A 19,307-nucleotide genomic window follows, 5' to 3' on the forward strand; every position below is an offset into this window, starting at 1 on the left:
GTTTGCCAGTATTTTATTAAATATTTTTGCATCTATGTTTTGGGTATTTTCATTCTTTTTGCACCGGCTTCTTCCCATCTTGTTGATTTATCTACTGGTGGTCTTTGTGGTTGGTGACTTTCAGATGGGGTCTCTGAGTGGTCATCCTTTTTGCTGCTGATGAAGTTATTTCTTTCTGTTTCTTAGTTTTCATTCTAACGGTCAGGCCCCTCTGCTGTATGACTGCTGGAGGTCCACTCCAGACCTTGCTTGCCTGGGGATCACCTGCAGCAGCTGCAGAACAATAGTAAGGGTTGCTGCCAATTTCTTCTTCTGTTATCTTTGTCCCAGAAGGATACCTGCCAGATGTCAGCCTGAGCTCTCCTTTATGAGGAGTCACTTTGGTTATACAGGGGTTAGGGAGCTGCTGGAGGAGACAGTCTGTCCCTTATAAAAGCTCAAGTGCTGAGTTATGACCTCCGTTGTTCTGTTCAGAGCTGCTGGGCAGGTACATTTAAGTCTGCAGCAGTGGAACTCGTAACTGCCTTTTTTCCCCAGGTGCTCTGTCCTGGGAAGGTGGGGCTTTATCTGTAAGTTTCTGTCATTCTGCCTTTCTTCAGAGATGCCCAGCCCAGCAAGGAGGTAGCCTAGTCACAGTCTGCCAGCAGAGGCATTGCTGAGCTTCTCTGGGCTTTGCCTATCTGCTCTGTGAATTTCCTTGCAGTTTTGTTTATAAGGGTATAGTTAGAAGTGCCCTGGTAATGGCAGTCTGCCTCAGTAGTGGCAGATGCCCTTACTCCCACAGAGCTGGACCATCCTGGGTCCAGCTGTGCTTGCTGTGAAACTCTCAATCCAGAGCGTTTCAGATTGCTGGTTTTTGTGGGGGTGGGACCAACTGAGCCAGACCACCTGCCTCCCTGTTTCAGCCCCCTTTTTTTCAGTTGAATCGGCAACTCTGTCTCCCAGGTGTTCCAGTCGCCAGTTGAAATGGTGCCCAGATTTGTGTGAGTCTTTGTGTGGAGACCTGTTCTGCTGGGTAAAACAGCCATGTTGGAGATTCATGGTGCTTTTCCATCTGGAAATCTCCTGGTCTGTGGGCAGTAAAAATTTGTTTGGAATTGCGGTAATCACTCACCCTCTGCGTTTTCACTGGATACTGCAATCCAGAGCTGTTCCTATTTGGCCATCTTGGATTATCCCCCCATATATACTGTTAAATCTGTAAATTTCCCTCTATTGATTCTTTTATGTATATCCAACAAGCAGTTATGTGTTCTTTTTATTCAAATCAATTATTTTCCTAATTTTTCTTTTAATTTCTTTTTTGACTCTGAGTTATTTAGAACTATGTTGTTTACTATGCAAATATTTGGGAATTCGAGGGGTATATTTCTGTAGTATTTCTAGTTTTAATTCTGTTGTGATCACAGAATACACTTTTGTATGATTTCAATATTATAAATGTATTTGAGATTTGTTTTACGGCCCTGCATGTGGTCCCTCTTCATAAATGTCCTATGTGCTTTTGAGAAGAATAGATGTTCTATTGTTGTGTCAGCTATTTTTTGGGGGAGGGGGAGACAGACTCTTACTCTGGTCTCCCAAGCTGGAGTGCAGTGGCACAATTTCAGCTCACTGCAACCTCCACCTCCCAGGTTCAAGCAATTCTTTTGCCTCAGCCTCCCAATTAGCTGGGATTACATGTGCAAACCACCATCCCTACCTAATTTTTGTATTTTTAGTAAAGATAGGGTTTCACCAAGTTGGCCAGGCTGGTCTCAAATTCCTGACCTGAAATGATTCACCCACATCAGCCTCCCAAAGTGCTGGGATTGCAGGCATGAGTCACTGTGCCTGGCTTTGACTGCTCCTTAAATCTTTTACATGCTTACATTTATTCTAACTTGTAGTTCTATCAAAAAGGAATGTTTATCTGTCTCTAGTTACAATTGTAAATTTGTCTATTTTTTCAATTCTTATCAGTTTTGCATAATGCATTTTGAAGATCTGGTATGAGGCATGTAGGTTAAATGTTTATTATAATGTACTGACTGACTCATTTATGTATGTTAAAAAGTCCTTCCTTTTCCCTGAAATAATTCTTGTTTTGAGGTCTACTTTGCCTGACATTAATATAGACATTATAACTCCTCTTTTCTTTATGCTTGTATAATACCTATTTTTCATCCTTTTAATGCAATAAAAGTTATCTATTAATGTTCATATAAAAATTAACATAACATTTATAAATTATATTTATAATTAATAAATTAGTTATAAAACAATTTAATATAAATGTATTAACATTAATAAATCATTGATTTCACATTATTTATAAAATAACATTAATATTAATATATTTATATTAAAGCAAATATATTTGTATTATGTTAATGTTATATTAATTTTTATAATACAAATATATTAATGTTATATTAATATTAATGTTATGTTAATATAAATGTTAAATTTATATAATGCTGTCCCACTTTAAATATAAATAAAACAAGTTAATGTGAATTTATTGACATTAAGATATTAACATAATGTTAATTATATATATTATATTAAATATATATATTTAAATAGCTAAGTATTTAAATATTTATTTTCAAATTTATTAAAATATAAATATATACATTTAAATTATAAATATATATGATTAATATAAATTAATGTTATATTAATATATTGTTAAATTCACATTAACTTGGTTTATTTATATTTAAAGTGGGACAGTACTTAGACGACTCTTAAACTTTTATCTATTCTGACCATCTCTGCCTTTTAACTGAAGTGTCTAGATCATTTACATTTAATGTAATTTTCAGTATGGTTGGGTTTTAATATTCTACCTTGTTATTTCTTTCTTCTTAGTCTCATTTGCTTTGATCTTTATTTTTGCTTTCTATTTTTTGTTTCTTTTTTTATTTCCATTTTATCTCCACTATTACATTTTTCATTATATGTCTATTTTTCAGCAGGTGCTCTTTGATTTACAAGGAGTTATTAGCTTATTACATTCTACTTTAAAATTATATTACACCTTTTCAAGTATAAGAACGCACTGCAAACATTATCCTCTCCTATCTTTTGTGCTGTTGTTTCATATTGTATTTCTATGTTTGTTATAAACCACAAAATTCAATGTCATTATTTCTCTTTAGTCAATAATTAAAGAAATGTAAAACTGAGAAAAAATATTTGTAATTCTCATATTTTGCATTTCTGGTGCTTTTATTCATTTTCATTTTGACCCAAGTGTTCCTTCAACCTGAAGAATTTCATTTAGCATTTCTGGTAATATATATCTGCTAACAACAAATTACCTGGCTGTAAAATAAATTATCTCACCTTAGTCTTTTCTTTTTATTTAATGTTATAGGTTGACTTTTTTTCAAATCTTTCAGCACTTTAAAGATGCCATTCCATTTTTCTATGTCTAGCATTATTTTCTTTTTCTTTTTCTTTTTCTTTTTTTTTTGTTTTTTAAGTTCTGGGAAACATGTACAGAATGTGCAGATTTATTACATAGGTATACTAGTGCCATGGTGGTTTGCTTTACCCATCAACCCATCATCTAGGTTTTGAGATCTGCATGCATTAGCTATTTGTCCTAATGCTTTCTCTGCCCCATCCCCCACCCCACAAAAAGCCCCAGTGTATGATGTTCCCCTCCCTGTGTCCCTGTGTTTTCATTATTCAACTCTCACTTATGAATGAAAACATGCAGTGTTTGGTTTTCTCTTCCTGGGTTAAGTTTGCTGAGAATGATGGTTTCCAGCTTCATCCATGTCCCTCCAAAGGATGGGAAATCATTCTTTTTTTTTTTTTTGAGATGGAGTTTCACTCTTGTTACCCAGGCTGGAGTGCAATGGTGTGATCTCGGCTCACTGCAACCTCTGCCTCCTGGATTCAAGCAATTCTCCTGCCTCAGCCTCCTGAGTAGCTGGGACTACAGGTGTGTGCCACCATGCCCAGCTAATTTTTGTATTTTTAGTAGAGACGGGGTTTCACCATGTTGACCAGGATGGTCTCAATCTCTTGACTTCGTGATCCACCTGCCTCGGCCTCCCAAAGTGCAGGTATTATAGGCTTGAGCCACCGCACCTGGCCAATCATTCTTTTTATTGGCTCCAAAGTATTCCATGATGTATATGTGCTACATTTTCTTTACCCAGTCTATCACTGATGGACTTTTGGGTTGGCTCCAAGTCTTTGCTATTGTAAATAATGCTGCCATAAACATATATGTGCATGTTTCTTTATAGCAGAATGATTTACAATGCTTTGGGCACATACCTAGTAATGGGATTGCTGGGTAGTATTCAGTCATTCCTGTTTTTGGTTTACTCTATAATGTGTTCTTTTACTTTTGTTTTTAAGATGTTCTCTTTATCACTAGTTTTCAGTGATTTTATTAAAAATATCCCTTAATGTAGTTTTCTTTGCATTTATTCTGCTTGGAATTCATTGAACTTCTTGGCTCTGTCAGTTTGCAGTTTTCATACAATTTGGAAACTGTTAAGCTATTAATGTTTCAAATATATTTTATTTCCTCCTTCCCTTTGTTTCTTTTGGACTCCATTTAAATGTATGTTAGACTGTATGACATTGCCCCACAGGTTACTGAGACTGTGTTCATTTATATTGGCTTATGTCTTTTGTTATTATCTCATTTATTGCTGGTGAACAGTGTTGTCACTCAATTTTAGATTTCCTTTCTAAACTCACTTATTAGTTATAATAGAATATCAGCTAATTTTTCTTGTATTTTCATTGTAGATAATCATATTGCCTATATCTAATTATATTCTGACTCTTTTCAAATATTTTTGACACTTTTCTTAAATTGCAGCACTGCATCGGTAGACTGCCAATAAAAGATTACTAGTAGCAGCAACCATTTCTATCATGCTTCTTTCTCAAATGCTAACCTTTCAAGTGTTTAAAAACTGAGTATGACATTTTCTACAAGCGTTTGAATATACGCCTTTCAAGTTATAGTAAGAGTGGCTTTAGATTTTTATCTATGCTTTTTCTTCATCTATAGAAATAATCTTTTTCTCTTTTTAAATTTAATGAGTTCATCCTTGCAGTCTCATAATAAATCATACTATTTTCACTATTTCTTAATATATTTCTGGATTCATTTTAAATTTCTTTTATCCAGTTCATAAGTAAAATTAGTCTTCAGTTTTCTATTTTGTTTCACTTTCTTAAAATTGATGTAAGGGCTATGTATGTCCTATCAAATTTTAGAAACTCTCATTCTTTATTTGTGCTAATTTTTATTTACACAAGTCAGACATAAATATATTCTCCTTGTGAAATGTTAAAACATGGCATATGTAGTGAAGTTGTATTGCATCAAGTTATCCAAGCTAAGATTTCATTTCCCATAATTTTACTTCCTTGGATTGTTACATGTTAGGGTGAGCCATAAGAGACATTTGTAATACATTTAGAAAGAGGTAAAGGAGCAGAAATATTGTTTTAGCTTTTGGAGGCTCTCTTTCTCAAGCTTCTCCAACTTCTGTGTCAGGTGCATAGTTAGCTCTGTGACTACAGGTGCCAGTTTCTCCTGCGGAATACCCCCATCATCAAAACTGTATGGCTGGCTGGGATGAGCACCTGACAGAGGTTTCAGTCTGTCCTCATGGATTCTAGCTCATCCTTTCATGTCTCAAGTGTGACTTCAGGCTCCAAGACCAGAAACAACAAAGAACAGCCTTTCATTAACAGTGTAAACAGCTCTCACGTTGTGTAAGGTCAAAACTCCATAAAATAAATTATGTGTGTTTGTGTCTGTCTGTGTGTGTAGTCCATGGAATGTAGAAGCAGAAGTTATTTAGTTTATCACCGTTAGACAGCTGCAGTAAGAATGAGATTTTAGGTAAAAATGTATTTGCTGCTATATTAGTTTGCCAGGGCTCCCATAAGAAAATACCACAAACTGGGTAGATCAAACCACAGAAATTTATTTTCTCACAGTTATGAAGGGTGAACAGCAAGGTGTTGGCAGGTTGAGTTTTTTGTCTGAGAACTTTCTTCTTGAGTTGCAGATGGCCAAGTTCTCACTGTGCCCTCACATGGTTGTTCCTCAGTTCCTCCATGTTTAATTTCCTCATCTTGTAAGGACACCAGTCATACTGGATTTGGGCCCATCCATTCGACCTCATTTTATCTTAATTACTTCTTTAAAGGCCCTATCTCCAAATAGAATAATACTGTGAGGTACTAGAGTTTAGAACCTTAACATACAAAGTTTAGGAGGACAAAATTCTGCCTGTAATAGATGGAACAGGACATTTTTGTGGAAATAAGTATAACAAAGTTGGTTGTTTCTAAGCATGTTGGAGGCCTTGGGGGAAAGAAAGTGATTATTTCACAGGTTAAGAAATAACTGGCTACTTGTTCCAGGTTAACCACATAGGACCACTTGCAGAAGAAAAGGGGCAACACTTTATTCTCACTGGAATAGAGAGGCTTACTCTGTATGGGTTTGTCTTTTCTGCCCACAATATCACTAAAACCACCACACCTGTGAACTTCCAGAATGTCATATTCACCATCAAGATATTCCACACAGCATTGCTCCTGACCCCCAACTGAAGTGTGGCAACGGGCTCATTGTTAGTTGACTTATTATATAATCATTGTGGATAATATTACAAGATTTTCTCTAGAGTCTCATCTTATCAATACCTTCCAAATAATTTTAAGGTTATATCCAACAGGTTTAATTTGTATAATTCATTTATACCAATTTTTTTTATCTTCAACTTTTAAGTTCCAGGGCACCTGCACAGGATGTGCAGGTTTGTTACACATATAAATGTGTGCCTTGGTGGTTATTCTTCCTGATGTTCTCATATTCTGTTTCATTGGCCTATGTGTCTGTTTTTGTACCAGTACCATGCTGTTTTGGTTACTGTAGCCCTGTAAGATAGTTTAAAACAGGTTGCCTGATGTCTCCAGTTTTGTTATTTTTGCTTAGGATTGTCTTAGTTATTTGGGTTCCTTTTTAATTCCATAATAATTTTAAAATAGTTTCTTTTAATTCTGTAAAGAATGTCTATGGTAGTTTAATGGAAATCGCATTGAATCTATAAATTACCAAGAGCAGTATGGCCATTTTCATTTTATTAATTCTTCCTATCCATGAGCATGTAATGTTTTTCCATTTGCTTGTGTTCTCTCTGATTTCCTTGAACAGTGGTATGTAGTTTGTCTTGAAAAGGTCCTTCACTTCCCTTGTCAGCTGTATTTCTAGGTACAAAGGACATGATCTCCTTCCTTTTTATGTCTGGATAGTATTCTTTGGTGTGTGTATGTACCATATTTCCATATCTAGTCTATCACTGATAGGCATTTAAGTTGATTCCATGTGCACTGCTACTGTAAATTGTGCTGCAATGAACATACATGTACATGTATCTTTGTAATAGGTTGATTTATATTCCTTTGGGTATATACTCAGTAATGGGATTGCTGGGTCAAATGGTATTTCTGCCTCTAGATCTTTGACAAATCACCACATTGTCTTTCACAATGGTTGAACTAATTTACACTCCCATCAACAGTGTATAAGTGTTGCTTTTTCTCCACAACCTTGCCAGTGTCTGTTGCTTTTGGACTTTTTAATAATTGCCATTCTGACTGCTGTGAGTTGGTATCTCATTGTGGTTTGATTTGCATTTATGTAATGATCAGCGATGTTGAGCTTTTAGTCATATGTTTGTTGGCTGCATGGATGCCTTTTTCTGAGAAATGTCTGTTCATGTCCTTTGCCCAGTTTTTAATAGGAATATTTTATTCTCATAAGTTTGTTTAAGTTACTTGTAGATTCTGTATATTAGACCTTTGTCAGATAGATAAATTGCAAAAATTTTTTCAATTCTGTATATTGTCTGTTGACTCTGATTTTCTTTTGCTAAGTAAAAGTTCTTTCATTTAATTAGATCCCATTTGTCAATTTTTGTTGCAGTTGCAGTTGCTTTTGTTATCTTCATCATGCAATCTTTGCCCATGCTGATGTCCTGAGTGGTATTGCCTAGGTTTTCTTTTAGGGTTGTTATCATTTTGGGTTTTACTTTTAAGTCTTTAATCAATCTTGAATTAATTTTTGTTTATGGTGTACAGAGGGCATCCAGTTTCAATTTTCTGCATATAACTAGCCAGTTCTCCTAGCACCATTTGTTAAAAGGGAATCCCTTCTCCATTGTTATTGTCAGGTTTGCCAAAGATGAGATAGTTGTAGGTGTGTGGCCTTATTTCTAAGTTCTCTATACTGATCTATTGCTCAGTTCTCTATTCTGTTCTATGGCTCTATGTATCTGTTCTTTTACCATTATCATACTGTTTGGTTACTGTAGCCTTATAGTTTGAAGTTGGGTACCATAATGCCTCCAGCTTTGTTCTTTATGCTTAGAATTTTCTCAGCTATGTGAGCTCCTTTTTGGTTCTATATGTTATTTTAAAGGAGTTTCTTCTAATTCTGTGAAGACTGTCAATGGTAGTTTAATGGGAATAGCTTTGAATCTATAAATTACTTTGGGAAGCATGGCCATTTTCACATTAATTCTTCCTATCCATGAGCATGGAACGTTTTTCCATTTGTTTGTGTCCTATCTGATTTCCTTGAGCAGCAGTTTGTAATTCTCCTAGAAGAGGTCCTTCAGTCTCCCTATTAGCTGTATTTCCTTGTTAGCTGTATTCCTAGGTATTTCATTCTTTTTGTAGAAATTGTAAATGGGAGTTCATTCATGATTTGGCTCTCTGCTTGCCTGTTGTTGGTGTATAGGAATGTTAGCAATTTTGCACATTGATTTTGTAATTTTGTATTCTGATTCTTTGCTGAAGTTGCTTATCAGCTTAAGAAGATGTTGGGCTGAGACAATGGGATTTTCTAGATATAGCATCATGTCATCTGCAAACAAATATAATTTGATTTCCTCTCTCATTGTTTAAAAATGCTTCAATTCTTTCACTTGCCTGATTGCCCTGGTCAGAACTTTAAATACTATGTTGAGTGGGAGTGATGAGAGAAAGGACATCCTTGTCTTATGCTGCTTTTCATGAGAATACTTCCAGCTTTTGCCCATTCAGTATGATATTGGCTGTGGTTTTGTCATATTATTGTTTTGTCATTAATTTGAGGTATGTTTCTTCAATATCTAGTTTACTGAGTTTTCAACATAAAGAGAGGCTAAATTTTATTGAAGCCCTTTTCTATATTGAGATAATCATGTGCTTTTTGACTTTAGTTCTGTTTATGTGATGAATAACATGTATTTATTTGTCTATGTTAAACCAACCTTGCATCCCAAGGATGAAGCCAACATGATTGTGGTGAATAAGGTTTGTTATGTGCTGTTGGATTCAGTTTGCCTGTATTTTATTGAGGATTTTTGCATTAATATTCATCAGGGATATTGGTCTGAAGTTTTTGTTGTTGTTGTTGTGTCTCTGCCAAGTTATGATATCTGTATGATACTGGCCTTATAAACTGAGTTAGGGAGGGGTCCCTCCTTTTCAATTTTTTGAAATAGTTCAGTAGAAATGGCATCAGCTCTTCTTTATACCTCTGGTAGAATTCAAGAATAAGTTCTTCTGGTCTTGGCCTTTTTTTGGTTGGTAGGGTGTTTATTATTGCTTCAATTTCAGAACTCATTATTGTTCTACTTGGGGATTCAATTTCTTCCTGGTTCAGTCTTGGGAGGTTGTATGTGTCCAGGAATGTATCTGTTTCTTCCAGATTTTCTATTTTCTCTGCAAAGAGGTGTTCATAATATTATCGGATGGTTGTATTTCTGCAGGGTCAGTGGTGATATCCCCCCACCATTTCTGATTGTGTCTATTTGATTCTTCATTATCTCTTTCTTTTTTTTTTTTTTTTAACTAGTCTAGGTAGCAGCCTATATTAATTTAAAAAAAAAAAAACTAGCTCCTGGATTTGTTGATTTTTTAAAGAGTTGTTCGTGCCTCAAGATATCATCTCCTGGATGATATCTTGAAGTATGTTTTCAAACTTGGCTCTGTTCTTCCAGTTTCTTTCAGGTATCCCAATCAGTCATAGCTTCAGTCTTTTCACATAGTTCATATCAGTTCAGCTCTGATATTGGTTATTTCCTGTCTTATGATAGCTTTGTGGTTTGCTCTTGGTACTCTGGTTCTTTTAGATGTGTTGTTAGTTTGTTAACTTGAAATCTTTCTAGTTTTTTGATGCAGGCATTGAGTGCTATACATTTCTCTTTTCACACTGCTTTGGCAGCATCCCAGAGATTCCAGTTTCATTGTTGCCTTGTTCTCATTCACTTCAAATAACTTCTTGATTTCTGCCTTAATATCGTTATTTACCCAGGAGATATTCAAGAGGAGTTATTAAATTTCCATGCAGTTGTGTAGTTTTTGAGTGAATTTCTTAGTCTTGAGTTCTAATTTGATTTCCCTGTGGTCTGAGAGACTGTTATTATTTCAGTTCTTTTGCATTTGCTGAAGAGTGTTTTACTTCCAATTATGTGATCAATTTTAGAGTAAACGCCATATGACAATGAGAAGAATGTATATTCTGTTGTTTGGAGAGTTCTGTAGCTGTCTATGACATCCAATAGATCCAGAGTTGAGTTCAGGTCCTGAATATCTTTGTTAATTTTCTTTCTCAATGATCTGTCTAATATTGTCAGTGAGTTGTTAATGTCTCCCACTATTACTGTGTGAAAGTCTAAGTCTATTTATAGGTTTCCAAGAACTTGCTTTATGGATCTGGTTGCTCTTGTATTAGTGCATATATATGTAGAATAGTTAGCTCTTCTTGTTGAGTTGAACACTTTCTCATTATGTAATGCCCTTCTTTCTCTTTTTTAATCTTTGTTGGTTTAAAGTCTGTTTTGTCAGAAATTAGAATTGCAACCTCTGCTTTTTTCTTTTTTCCATTTTCTTGGTAAATTTTTCTCCTTTATTTTGAGCCTATGTTTGCCATTGAACATGAGATGGGTCTCTTGAAGACAGGATAGCAATGGGTCATGACTCTTTATCCAGCTTGCCATTCTGTGTCTTTTAATTGGAGCATTTAGCAAATTCTCACATAATAACATTTAAGTTTAATGTCGTTATGTGAGAGTTTGATCCTGTCATCATGATGATAGCTGGTTATTTTGCAGACTTGTTTATGTGGTTGCTTCATAGTGTCACTAGTCTGTGTACTTGTTTACTTCAGTGTGTTTTTGTAGCAGCTGGTAATGGTTTTTCCTTTCCATATTTAGTGCTTCCTTTAGGAGCTCTTGCAAGGCACGGCTGGTGGTGATGAATTTTTTCTTGCCTGAAAAAAATTTTACTTCTCTTTTGCTTATGAAGCTTAGCTTGGCTGGAAATGAAATTCTGAGTTGGAAATTCTTTTCTTGAAGAATGTTGAACACTGGCCTGCAATCTCTTCTGGCTTATAGGGTTTTCATTGAGAAGTCCACTATTAGTCCGATGGGCTTCCCTTTGTAGATGACCTGGCCTTTCTCTCTGGCTGCCTTTAACATTTTTTCTTTCATTTCTCATTTTGACCTTGGATAATTTGACCTTGGATAATAAAATCTGATAATTATGTGTCTCAAGGTTGATCTTCTTGTGGAGTATCTTAGTAGAGTTCTCTGTATTTCTTGAACCTGAATGTTGGCCTGTTTTCTTAGATTCAGAAAGTTCTCCTGGATGATATCTTGAAGTATGTTTTCAAACTTGGCTCTGTTCTTCCAATTTCTTTCAGGTATCCCAGTCAGTCATAGGTTCAGTATTTTCACAAAGTCCATATTTCTGAGAGGTTTTGTTTTTTTCTTTTTCATTCTTTTTTCTATATTCTTATCTGCCTGTTTTCTTTCAGAAAGATAGTCTTCAAGCTCTGAGAGTCTTTCCTCTGGTTGGTCTATTCTGCTATAGATATTTATGATTGCACTGTGAATTTCTTGTGTTGTGTTTTTCATCTGCATTAGGTCAGTTACACTCCTCTCTAACCCAGCTATTCTTGTTACCATCTCCTGTATTGTTTTATTATTATTCTAGCTTCTCTGCATTGAGTTACAACATGCTCCTTTAGCTCAACAAAGCTCATTATTACCCACCTTCTGAAGCCTACCTCTGTTAATTCAGGCATCTCAGCCTCAGCCCAGTTCTATGCCCTTGCTGGAGAGCTGTTGCAGTTATTTGAAGGAAATTTTTTAAGTTCTAGCATTTTTGCATTGACTGCTTCTCATCTTTTGTGGCTTATCTAACCAATTTTTGAAATTACTGACCTTTAAATGGGGTTTTTGTTGTTGTTGTCATTGTTGTTTTCTCTTTTTCTTTTTCTAACCAGGCCATTCTTCCATAGGGCTGCTGTTGGAGAATCACTGCAGACCCTAGCTGCCTCAGTTTTTCCCTTACCTGAAGGTATCACCAGTGAAGGCTGTGAAACAGCAAAGATGACAACCTTCTCCTTCCTCTGGAGCTCCATTCCAGTGGAGCACTGACCATTTGCTGGCCCACACACTCCTGTAGAAGGTGTCTGGAGACCCCTGTTAAGAGGCTTCAGTCAGGAAGGTTGGGATCAAGAGCCCACTGAAAGAAGTAGTCTGGTTGCTTTTTGGTAGAGCATGTGTGCTGTGTTGAGGGGACCATTCCTCATCCACACTGCCTGGGCTCTCCAGAGCCAGGAAGCTAGAAAGGTTGAGTCCACTGAACTGCAGAGACATTGGCTGCTTCTCCCCACAAGAGCTCTGTCCCAGGGAGAGATCAGAGTATGTCTGTATAATCCCGGCTGGAGTTGCTGAAATTCCTACAGGGAGGTCCCTGCTCAGTGAGGAGGGATGAATTAGAGTCCCACTTAAAGAAGCCATCTGGGCTGGACACAGTGTTTCACGCCTGTAATCCCAGTACTTTGGGAAGCTGAGGCAGGTGGATCACCTGAGGTCAGAAGTTCGAGACCAACGTGACCAACATGGTTAAACCCCATCTCTACTAAAATACACAAATTAGCCAGGTGTGGTGGCACATACCTGCAATCCCAGCTATTTGGGAGGCTGAGGCAGGAGAATCACTTGAACCCAGGAGGTGGAGGTTGCAGTGAGCTGAGACCACACCATTGGACTCCAGGGTAACAAGAACAAAACTCCATCTCAAAGAAAAAAAAAAGCAGCAGCAGCAGTCTGGCCACATTCTGGAACAGCAGCTGTGCTGCATTGTGGGGGACAATGCCCTCCTTGCAGGGCCTAGACTCCCCAGAACCGGAAGCTAGAACTGAGTTGCCCAAACTGCTAAAATGTCAGCTACCCTTCCTCCTGGAAATTTGTCCATCTCAGGCATTCTCCAGCCTGCTGAACTGGCCAACTGGAATTCCAAGCCAGTGGCTCTTAACTTGTGAGGTGCAGGGGAAATGGGGCCTTCAGAATGACACTGCATGGCTCCCTGGATGTAAGGGAATGTAAGGATGGAACTCCCACCTTGTCAAGATTCCTAAGGCTGGAGTCTGAAAAACTCCTGGGTATCTGTGTGAGCCTCTGCGAAAGCCTGAGCAACTACTCTGCTGAGACTTTGCAGAGCTCTGTGTATTGAACCAAAGACCCTGGTAGCATGGGATTGCCTGACCCGTGGTTTGCAAAGATCTGTGGGAAAAGTGTGGTTTCCCAGGCAGGGTTGCACAATCACTCACAGCTTCCTTTGGCTGGGGATGAGGAATCCTTTGGCTCTGTCCCACCCCTGGGGTGGACCGTTGTTGCCCTACCCTACTTCTCTTCATTCTCCCTGGGTCAACTTGGTTGCCTAGTGAGTCCCAGAGCTAAAATCTGGATATTTCAGTTGAATGTGCCAAATTCACTCTCCATTTTCATTCTTCTCCATGAGATCCACAGACTGCAGTTGCTTCTAATCTGCCATCTTGGCCCCTCCCCATTTCCATTTTATAAATAATGGGAAGACAATGCCCTAAGTGAAACTCCATGTTGTTTTATCACTGTAAATAGTTTAGCTGTTACTGCTATCCATTAGTCAGAGACATTTAAAATAATTCTAACACTCTTTGATCCTTTACCTGAGAAAAGCAGTTTAATCAGGATTTTTATTTTTCCAGTGGTCACAGGCAGCTTTATTAAAATAAAGGGCCTGTGTTTATTTAAATAGAAGAATTACCAATAAAGAACCTGGAAAATTATATTTAAGAATTTTGCTAAAACTCTTCAACTATCTATATATTGATTTAGGGAATTAAGTTAATTAGGTTAGATGATACTAACTCCCAGAATGAATATTGCTATTTGGGTTAGCAGAGGAAAATCTAACTGCTGACAATGTGACACATTTCTTTTGATGCTTTGAAGCTATTCAGTAAAATAAGCAAAGCACAGTATGCATAGCATAAAGTGCTTCTTTTATTCTCCTGAGCTAACTTACTCCTATCTAGCTCATCAAATAATTAACTGGTATTAGTTTCCCTTTTTTCCATATTATCCTTTCTTCCTAAACAAGCATCATGTGAAAAGTTGTGTGGTTATTAGAATCACACTCTATTTGTGTACTTATTGTGATCTGAGATGTTAAATGATTATATGTAGTGGTCAGAGTCATGGCAGCAAATAGTTGGCAAACTCAAAAGAAATGACCAAAAAGAATAAAAGCACTATTTACAGAGCTATGGGCAAAATTAATGGAAACCAGCATGGGATGGTGAAGCATCCTTGGGTTAGCAATGGTGGGAAGCCATTAACACCATTAGGCATAAAAGAAGGTAAGGGAGGAAGCAATTCCTAGAACAGGAAGTACTGCCAGAACCTGGAGAGAGTGCTGTAGCACTGCCAGACCCTGGAGAGAATGAGAAGATGGCCAGACCTAAGGAATGCAGCCACTTATAAACCACAAACAGTAGGAAGATGACAGGGAATAAATCCTCTAACCACTTTCTTCCAGCTCCCTGAACTCCCACTGGTACCTCCTATTAGCTGAAACCAACCCAAAGCCACAAAGTCCTGATTAATGACCATGAAGGTCATCTTCCAGGAGCAAAGACAAAGCTGGAGGGGGTAGAGAATGGATCTGGCACAGATTATATGGTTATTTTGTATGTGAATCATTTGTACTAAATTTCTATGAAGATTAATTGAAAACTTTTGGGAGCAGAATAATATGCTATACAGTAAAAGAGTACCTGGAAGACAGTAAATGCTTGTAAAATGTTTGCTGAATAAACAAAACTTAGACTGGACTGTAAGCACTATACCAAACTTAGGTTTCTCAGCTCAAGTCTAGAACAGATTCTTTAAAAACTCAGCAGTTTAGGCGGTCTCTACTATATCAAGTGCATGGTGAAGGATTATCAACTAAAATGGTGGCTGGATAAATACATGAGTACATAGATACATAGATGAAAGTGTAGATAACTCATAAAATTTTATAAACATTAGGAAACTTGAGTGTAATCTCATCCAACTGCTTCATTTTCTAGGCAAAAAATGGAATTTCAAGTTGATTAAAAACACAATATTGCAGTGTTAGAAAAAAAAATCTCATGACTCTAGCCTCTTCTAACTAAATATGCTACCTCTAACTTATAGTTTATCATTTGTTTCATTCAAATAAGTTTAAGAGAACTTTTGTATAAGATTGTGACTATAGTTAATAACAACATATGTTCTTTTGAACTGTCCAGAAAATAGATTTTCAGTGTTCTCACCACAAAAAAAAAGATAATTATGTGAGGTAATACATGTTAACTTGATTTAGCCATTCCACAATGTATATGTAATTTAAAGCATCATGTCATATATGATAAATATAGAAAATTATGTCAGTTAAAATGTTTTAAAAATTGTTCCATTCAAATCAACATCAATTAAGGACGATGATGATGATGATGAGAGAGAAAGGAAAAGCACAAGTTTTAGCTCCCTTAGCATGACCCATGACTTGTGAAACATGCTTGCCTTACCATTGAAAGAATGCTGAGTAGTCTGCTTGTTTCTGTGTAACATAGTGTACAATGAACTTGCATCCACAGAAAGTATTTGAGAATGTAGCTCTCCAGAAGTAATAGCACTTTAAAAGTTATCATTAATCAATCTAAATATATATAATATATATAATTATCATTATTCAACTAAATCTTCATCTTACTTTTTATGAAAGTACAACAAAAATAAACTTAACCAATGCCAAATGTAAAAATAAATTTCTTTATCATTTCCCCAAATATAATTACCATCTCCCATTTTAGAAAGATTTAATAAATTCTGATTGATGGGTCAGACATAGTGGCTCACACCTGTAATCCCAGCACTCAGGGAGGCCAAGGCTGGTGGATCACTTGAGGTCAGGAGTTTGAGACCAGCCTGGCCAACGTGGTATCTGATAAAAATACAAAAATTAGCCGGCTGTGGTTGTGCAGGCCTGTAATCCCAACTACTTGGGAGCTGAAGGAAAAGAATCGCTTGAACCTGGGAGGCGAAGGCTGCAGTGAGTCGAGATGGGGCCATTACACTCCAGCCTGGGCAACAGAGTGAAACTCCATCACAGAAAAAAAACAAAAAATCTGACTGATTAAACACAAATTATTAATTTCTGACTTGAATTAATGTTAATGTTTTAGGTCCATACTCACATTCAAAAATTTGGATGCAAACATTGTTTAGTAGGATTACTTTTTTTCTTTCCCTTCAGTGTCTTAGATGCAAGGCATAAAACTGACTTTCATGACTTGAAATATATTATCTGTATATTTTTAAATTTTGCTTTTGAAGCCAGGAGCTATATTTGGAAATACCACCTACATTTATTTTTTAAGTGTACTGAAGAATAACACTTTTGAAACCTGTAATCCATATTTAAATGAAAGGCCATGTAACCAACCTTTGAAGTCCAAAAGTGTCAATTCACTAAAATGCAGAGTTACTTTGTTACAGATCAGAAGTGTGGGGGGTTGGAGGCAGGATGCAAATCCTTCCCAGACTGATGTGGCTTTTCACCACACAGTGGCGCTTCTTCTCTCTAGCCTAAATAGGAATGGGGCAATTCTGAGTCCTGTGGCGAGCACAGCAGAATCTCCAGGTGAGTGTCCGTTTAGTGGGCCTGGTCCGGGGAGTTTGGCTAGGAATATATACTGGGACTCCGGGAGCCACTGTCCACCTCCCAGCTTCCCAGCACTGGTGGCTTGTTAACTCCCGCGCGTCCGGGGTTTCCCCTGGCAGAGGACTAGACCTCCACTCTGTCCCCACCACCCTGTAGCAGGGATAGCGGGGGAGGGGAAGTTGGCTGTTAGGCAGAGGACAGCAACCCATTAGACACAATTTCGCGCCTTTTTTGTGTGTATATTTTCACTCTCAACGTTAGTTGTGATCATAAACTTGATAAACTTGAACCAGGAATTTGTCTGCACAATTACCTGTAATGGGTGTCTATAATGAAAGGACTTTAAGAATCAATTAGCATGAGGTGGAAGTTCATGAACCCAAATGCCCAATATAACACCAAATACACTAGTTTAGTATAAAGATACCATCTTCTGTTCTTTAACATATCAATTGGCAAGGCAAAGAGAAAGAGGTGTCTGTCTTGGATCTCTGCCAGAGACTTCTCAGCAGGCTTCCTTCCTCTCAGAGAGCGGCTTTGGAAGGGGAGTGGGCTGGGAGGAGGCAGGGGAGGCCGAGAAGCACAAATTCGTGACTCCCCAGCGTGTGTGTGCTCGCGCCTTTCTGCGCTAACTCCAGGGGCCCAAGTTCGGTCCGGACGGAGGAGCGCGGGGCGAGAAGGGCCCGGCAATTAACCTCCCCAGCGGGTGTAGCCGTCCCGAAACCGCGGAGCCTGACAGTTGGGCTGTTCATCCCCAGGGGGCGACCAGCTTGCGAAGCGGGAACTCGAGGAGGGACCAAGGGACGCGGGATGACGGCTACTCTGCCGCGCTTCGCCCTCACCTCCTTACCTCCAGGTAGTACAAGTCCACGGTAGTGATCTGCGAGTCCAGGAAGTCTTCATAGGTGTTGAACTGAGTGACGATATTGTCCATGGCCTTCAGCCCCTCTTCCTGATCCATGGCGGTAGCCTCGGCAGAAGCGTCCTTAGCAACGGAAGTAGGAGGGCAGGGTCAGGAAGCTCCACCCACTTCGTTCCTGCCAATCAGTTAAGGCCGTGGTGAGCTCTGCACGTTAATCCCACCCCCTGTTTGTTGCGGAGTTTCTGGCTTCTGCTTCACTCCTGGGAAAACTGTCTTGAATTAACCCCACTCCATGTTCAGGTCCGGTACCCATCCACCTACTCAGGCTTAGTTGAACTGTGGAGCAACCAGAGAGGTGCAAACTGCAATCCAAAGTTAAAAAGTATGACACTGCCGAGATAGTTAGAAAAAACATTAGGAATCAGCTCCCAATTGCATCCTTTTTTTTTTTTTTTTTTTTGAGACGGAGTTTCGCTCTTGTTACCCAGGCTAGAGTGCAATGGTGCGATCCTGGCTCACCGCAACCTCCGCCTCCTGGGTTCAGGCAATTCTCCTGCCTCAGCCTCCCGAGTAGCCGGGATTACAAGCATGCGCCACCACGCCCAGCTAATTTTTTGTATTTTTAGAGACGGGGTTTCACCATGTTGACTGGGATGGTCTCGATCTCTTGACCTCGTGATCCACCCGCCTTGGCCTCCCAAAGTGCTGGGATTACAGGCTTGAGCCACCGTGCCCGGCCCAATTGCATTCTAAAATAATGTTATGCAAGACAAAAATATGAAGATATTTGGCAAAAGGAGTATCTCAAAAACAAGTCTATCAAAATTATGTGGCAAGGACAACAATAAAATGATTTTGTTAAATTATTTTTAAAGTTATAATAAAGGTAAATTATTGCTAATGTTTGTGTACAAGAAGCAACTTATGAAATTCCCAAAGGAAAAAAACTCAATTAAAAAAAAATGTCTTTGCAGAACTTTTTTGGCACCAAGTTATTGCTTTCATGTGTTTTACTATTTTAGCACACTGAAAAATTTTGCTGTGTTGAAGCTGCCCTTTTTAGGATAAAATATATATCTGTGACAACTTATTAAATAAAGGCTTTTACTAAAGATTTTTGGTTTTCTTCAGAACAGTATTGTGTTTTTAAAATATGAATTTAAAGTAATCCAACATAGCAGCTGGCAAAATATGTTGAGAACCAATTTTTGGATTTTAATATTTTACAAACCATTCTTGAGAATTAACATATAATACAATGCTAAGCCTTTAATTGTTGCTCTCTAAGTACATTTTTAATACGTCTTGAAGATTTTCACAGATGGACTAACAAAATTTTAATGAAAACATCTGGTAAGATACTTCACTTTCAGTTAGCTTTCCTAATTTA

At 37.8% G+C, this 19,307-nt stretch overlaps 1 protein-coding gene across 7 annotated transcripts in view; it reads right to left on the reverse strand.

Annotated features, from left to right (window-relative positions):
- The window catches only part of CFAP299 (cilia and flagella associated protein 299), a 737,014-nt gene extending 718,983 nt beyond the window's left edge, over nucleotides 1-18,031 (reverse strand). For all 7 annotated transcript variants that reach the window (XM_054253217.2, XM_054253220.2, XM_054253219.2 and 4 more), the window contains exon 1: nucleotides 17,906-18,031. In XM_054253217.2, coding sequence (XP_054109192.1) covers nucleotides 17,906-18,016 — 111 coding nt within the window. In that variant the 5' untranslated portion in view covers nucleotides 18,017-18,031. The remainder of the gene's footprint in view (nucleotides 1-17,905) is intronic.
- Nucleotides 18,032-19,307: the final 1,276 nt, after the last annotated feature.

Source organism: Callithrix jacchus, chromosome 3, assembly GCF_049354715.1.
Source record: "Callithrix jacchus isolate 240 chromosome 3, calJac240_pri, whole genome shotgun sequence".
NCBI classification, from domain to species: Eukaryota; Metazoa; Chordata; class Mammalia; order Primates; family Cebidae; genus Callithrix; species Callithrix jacchus.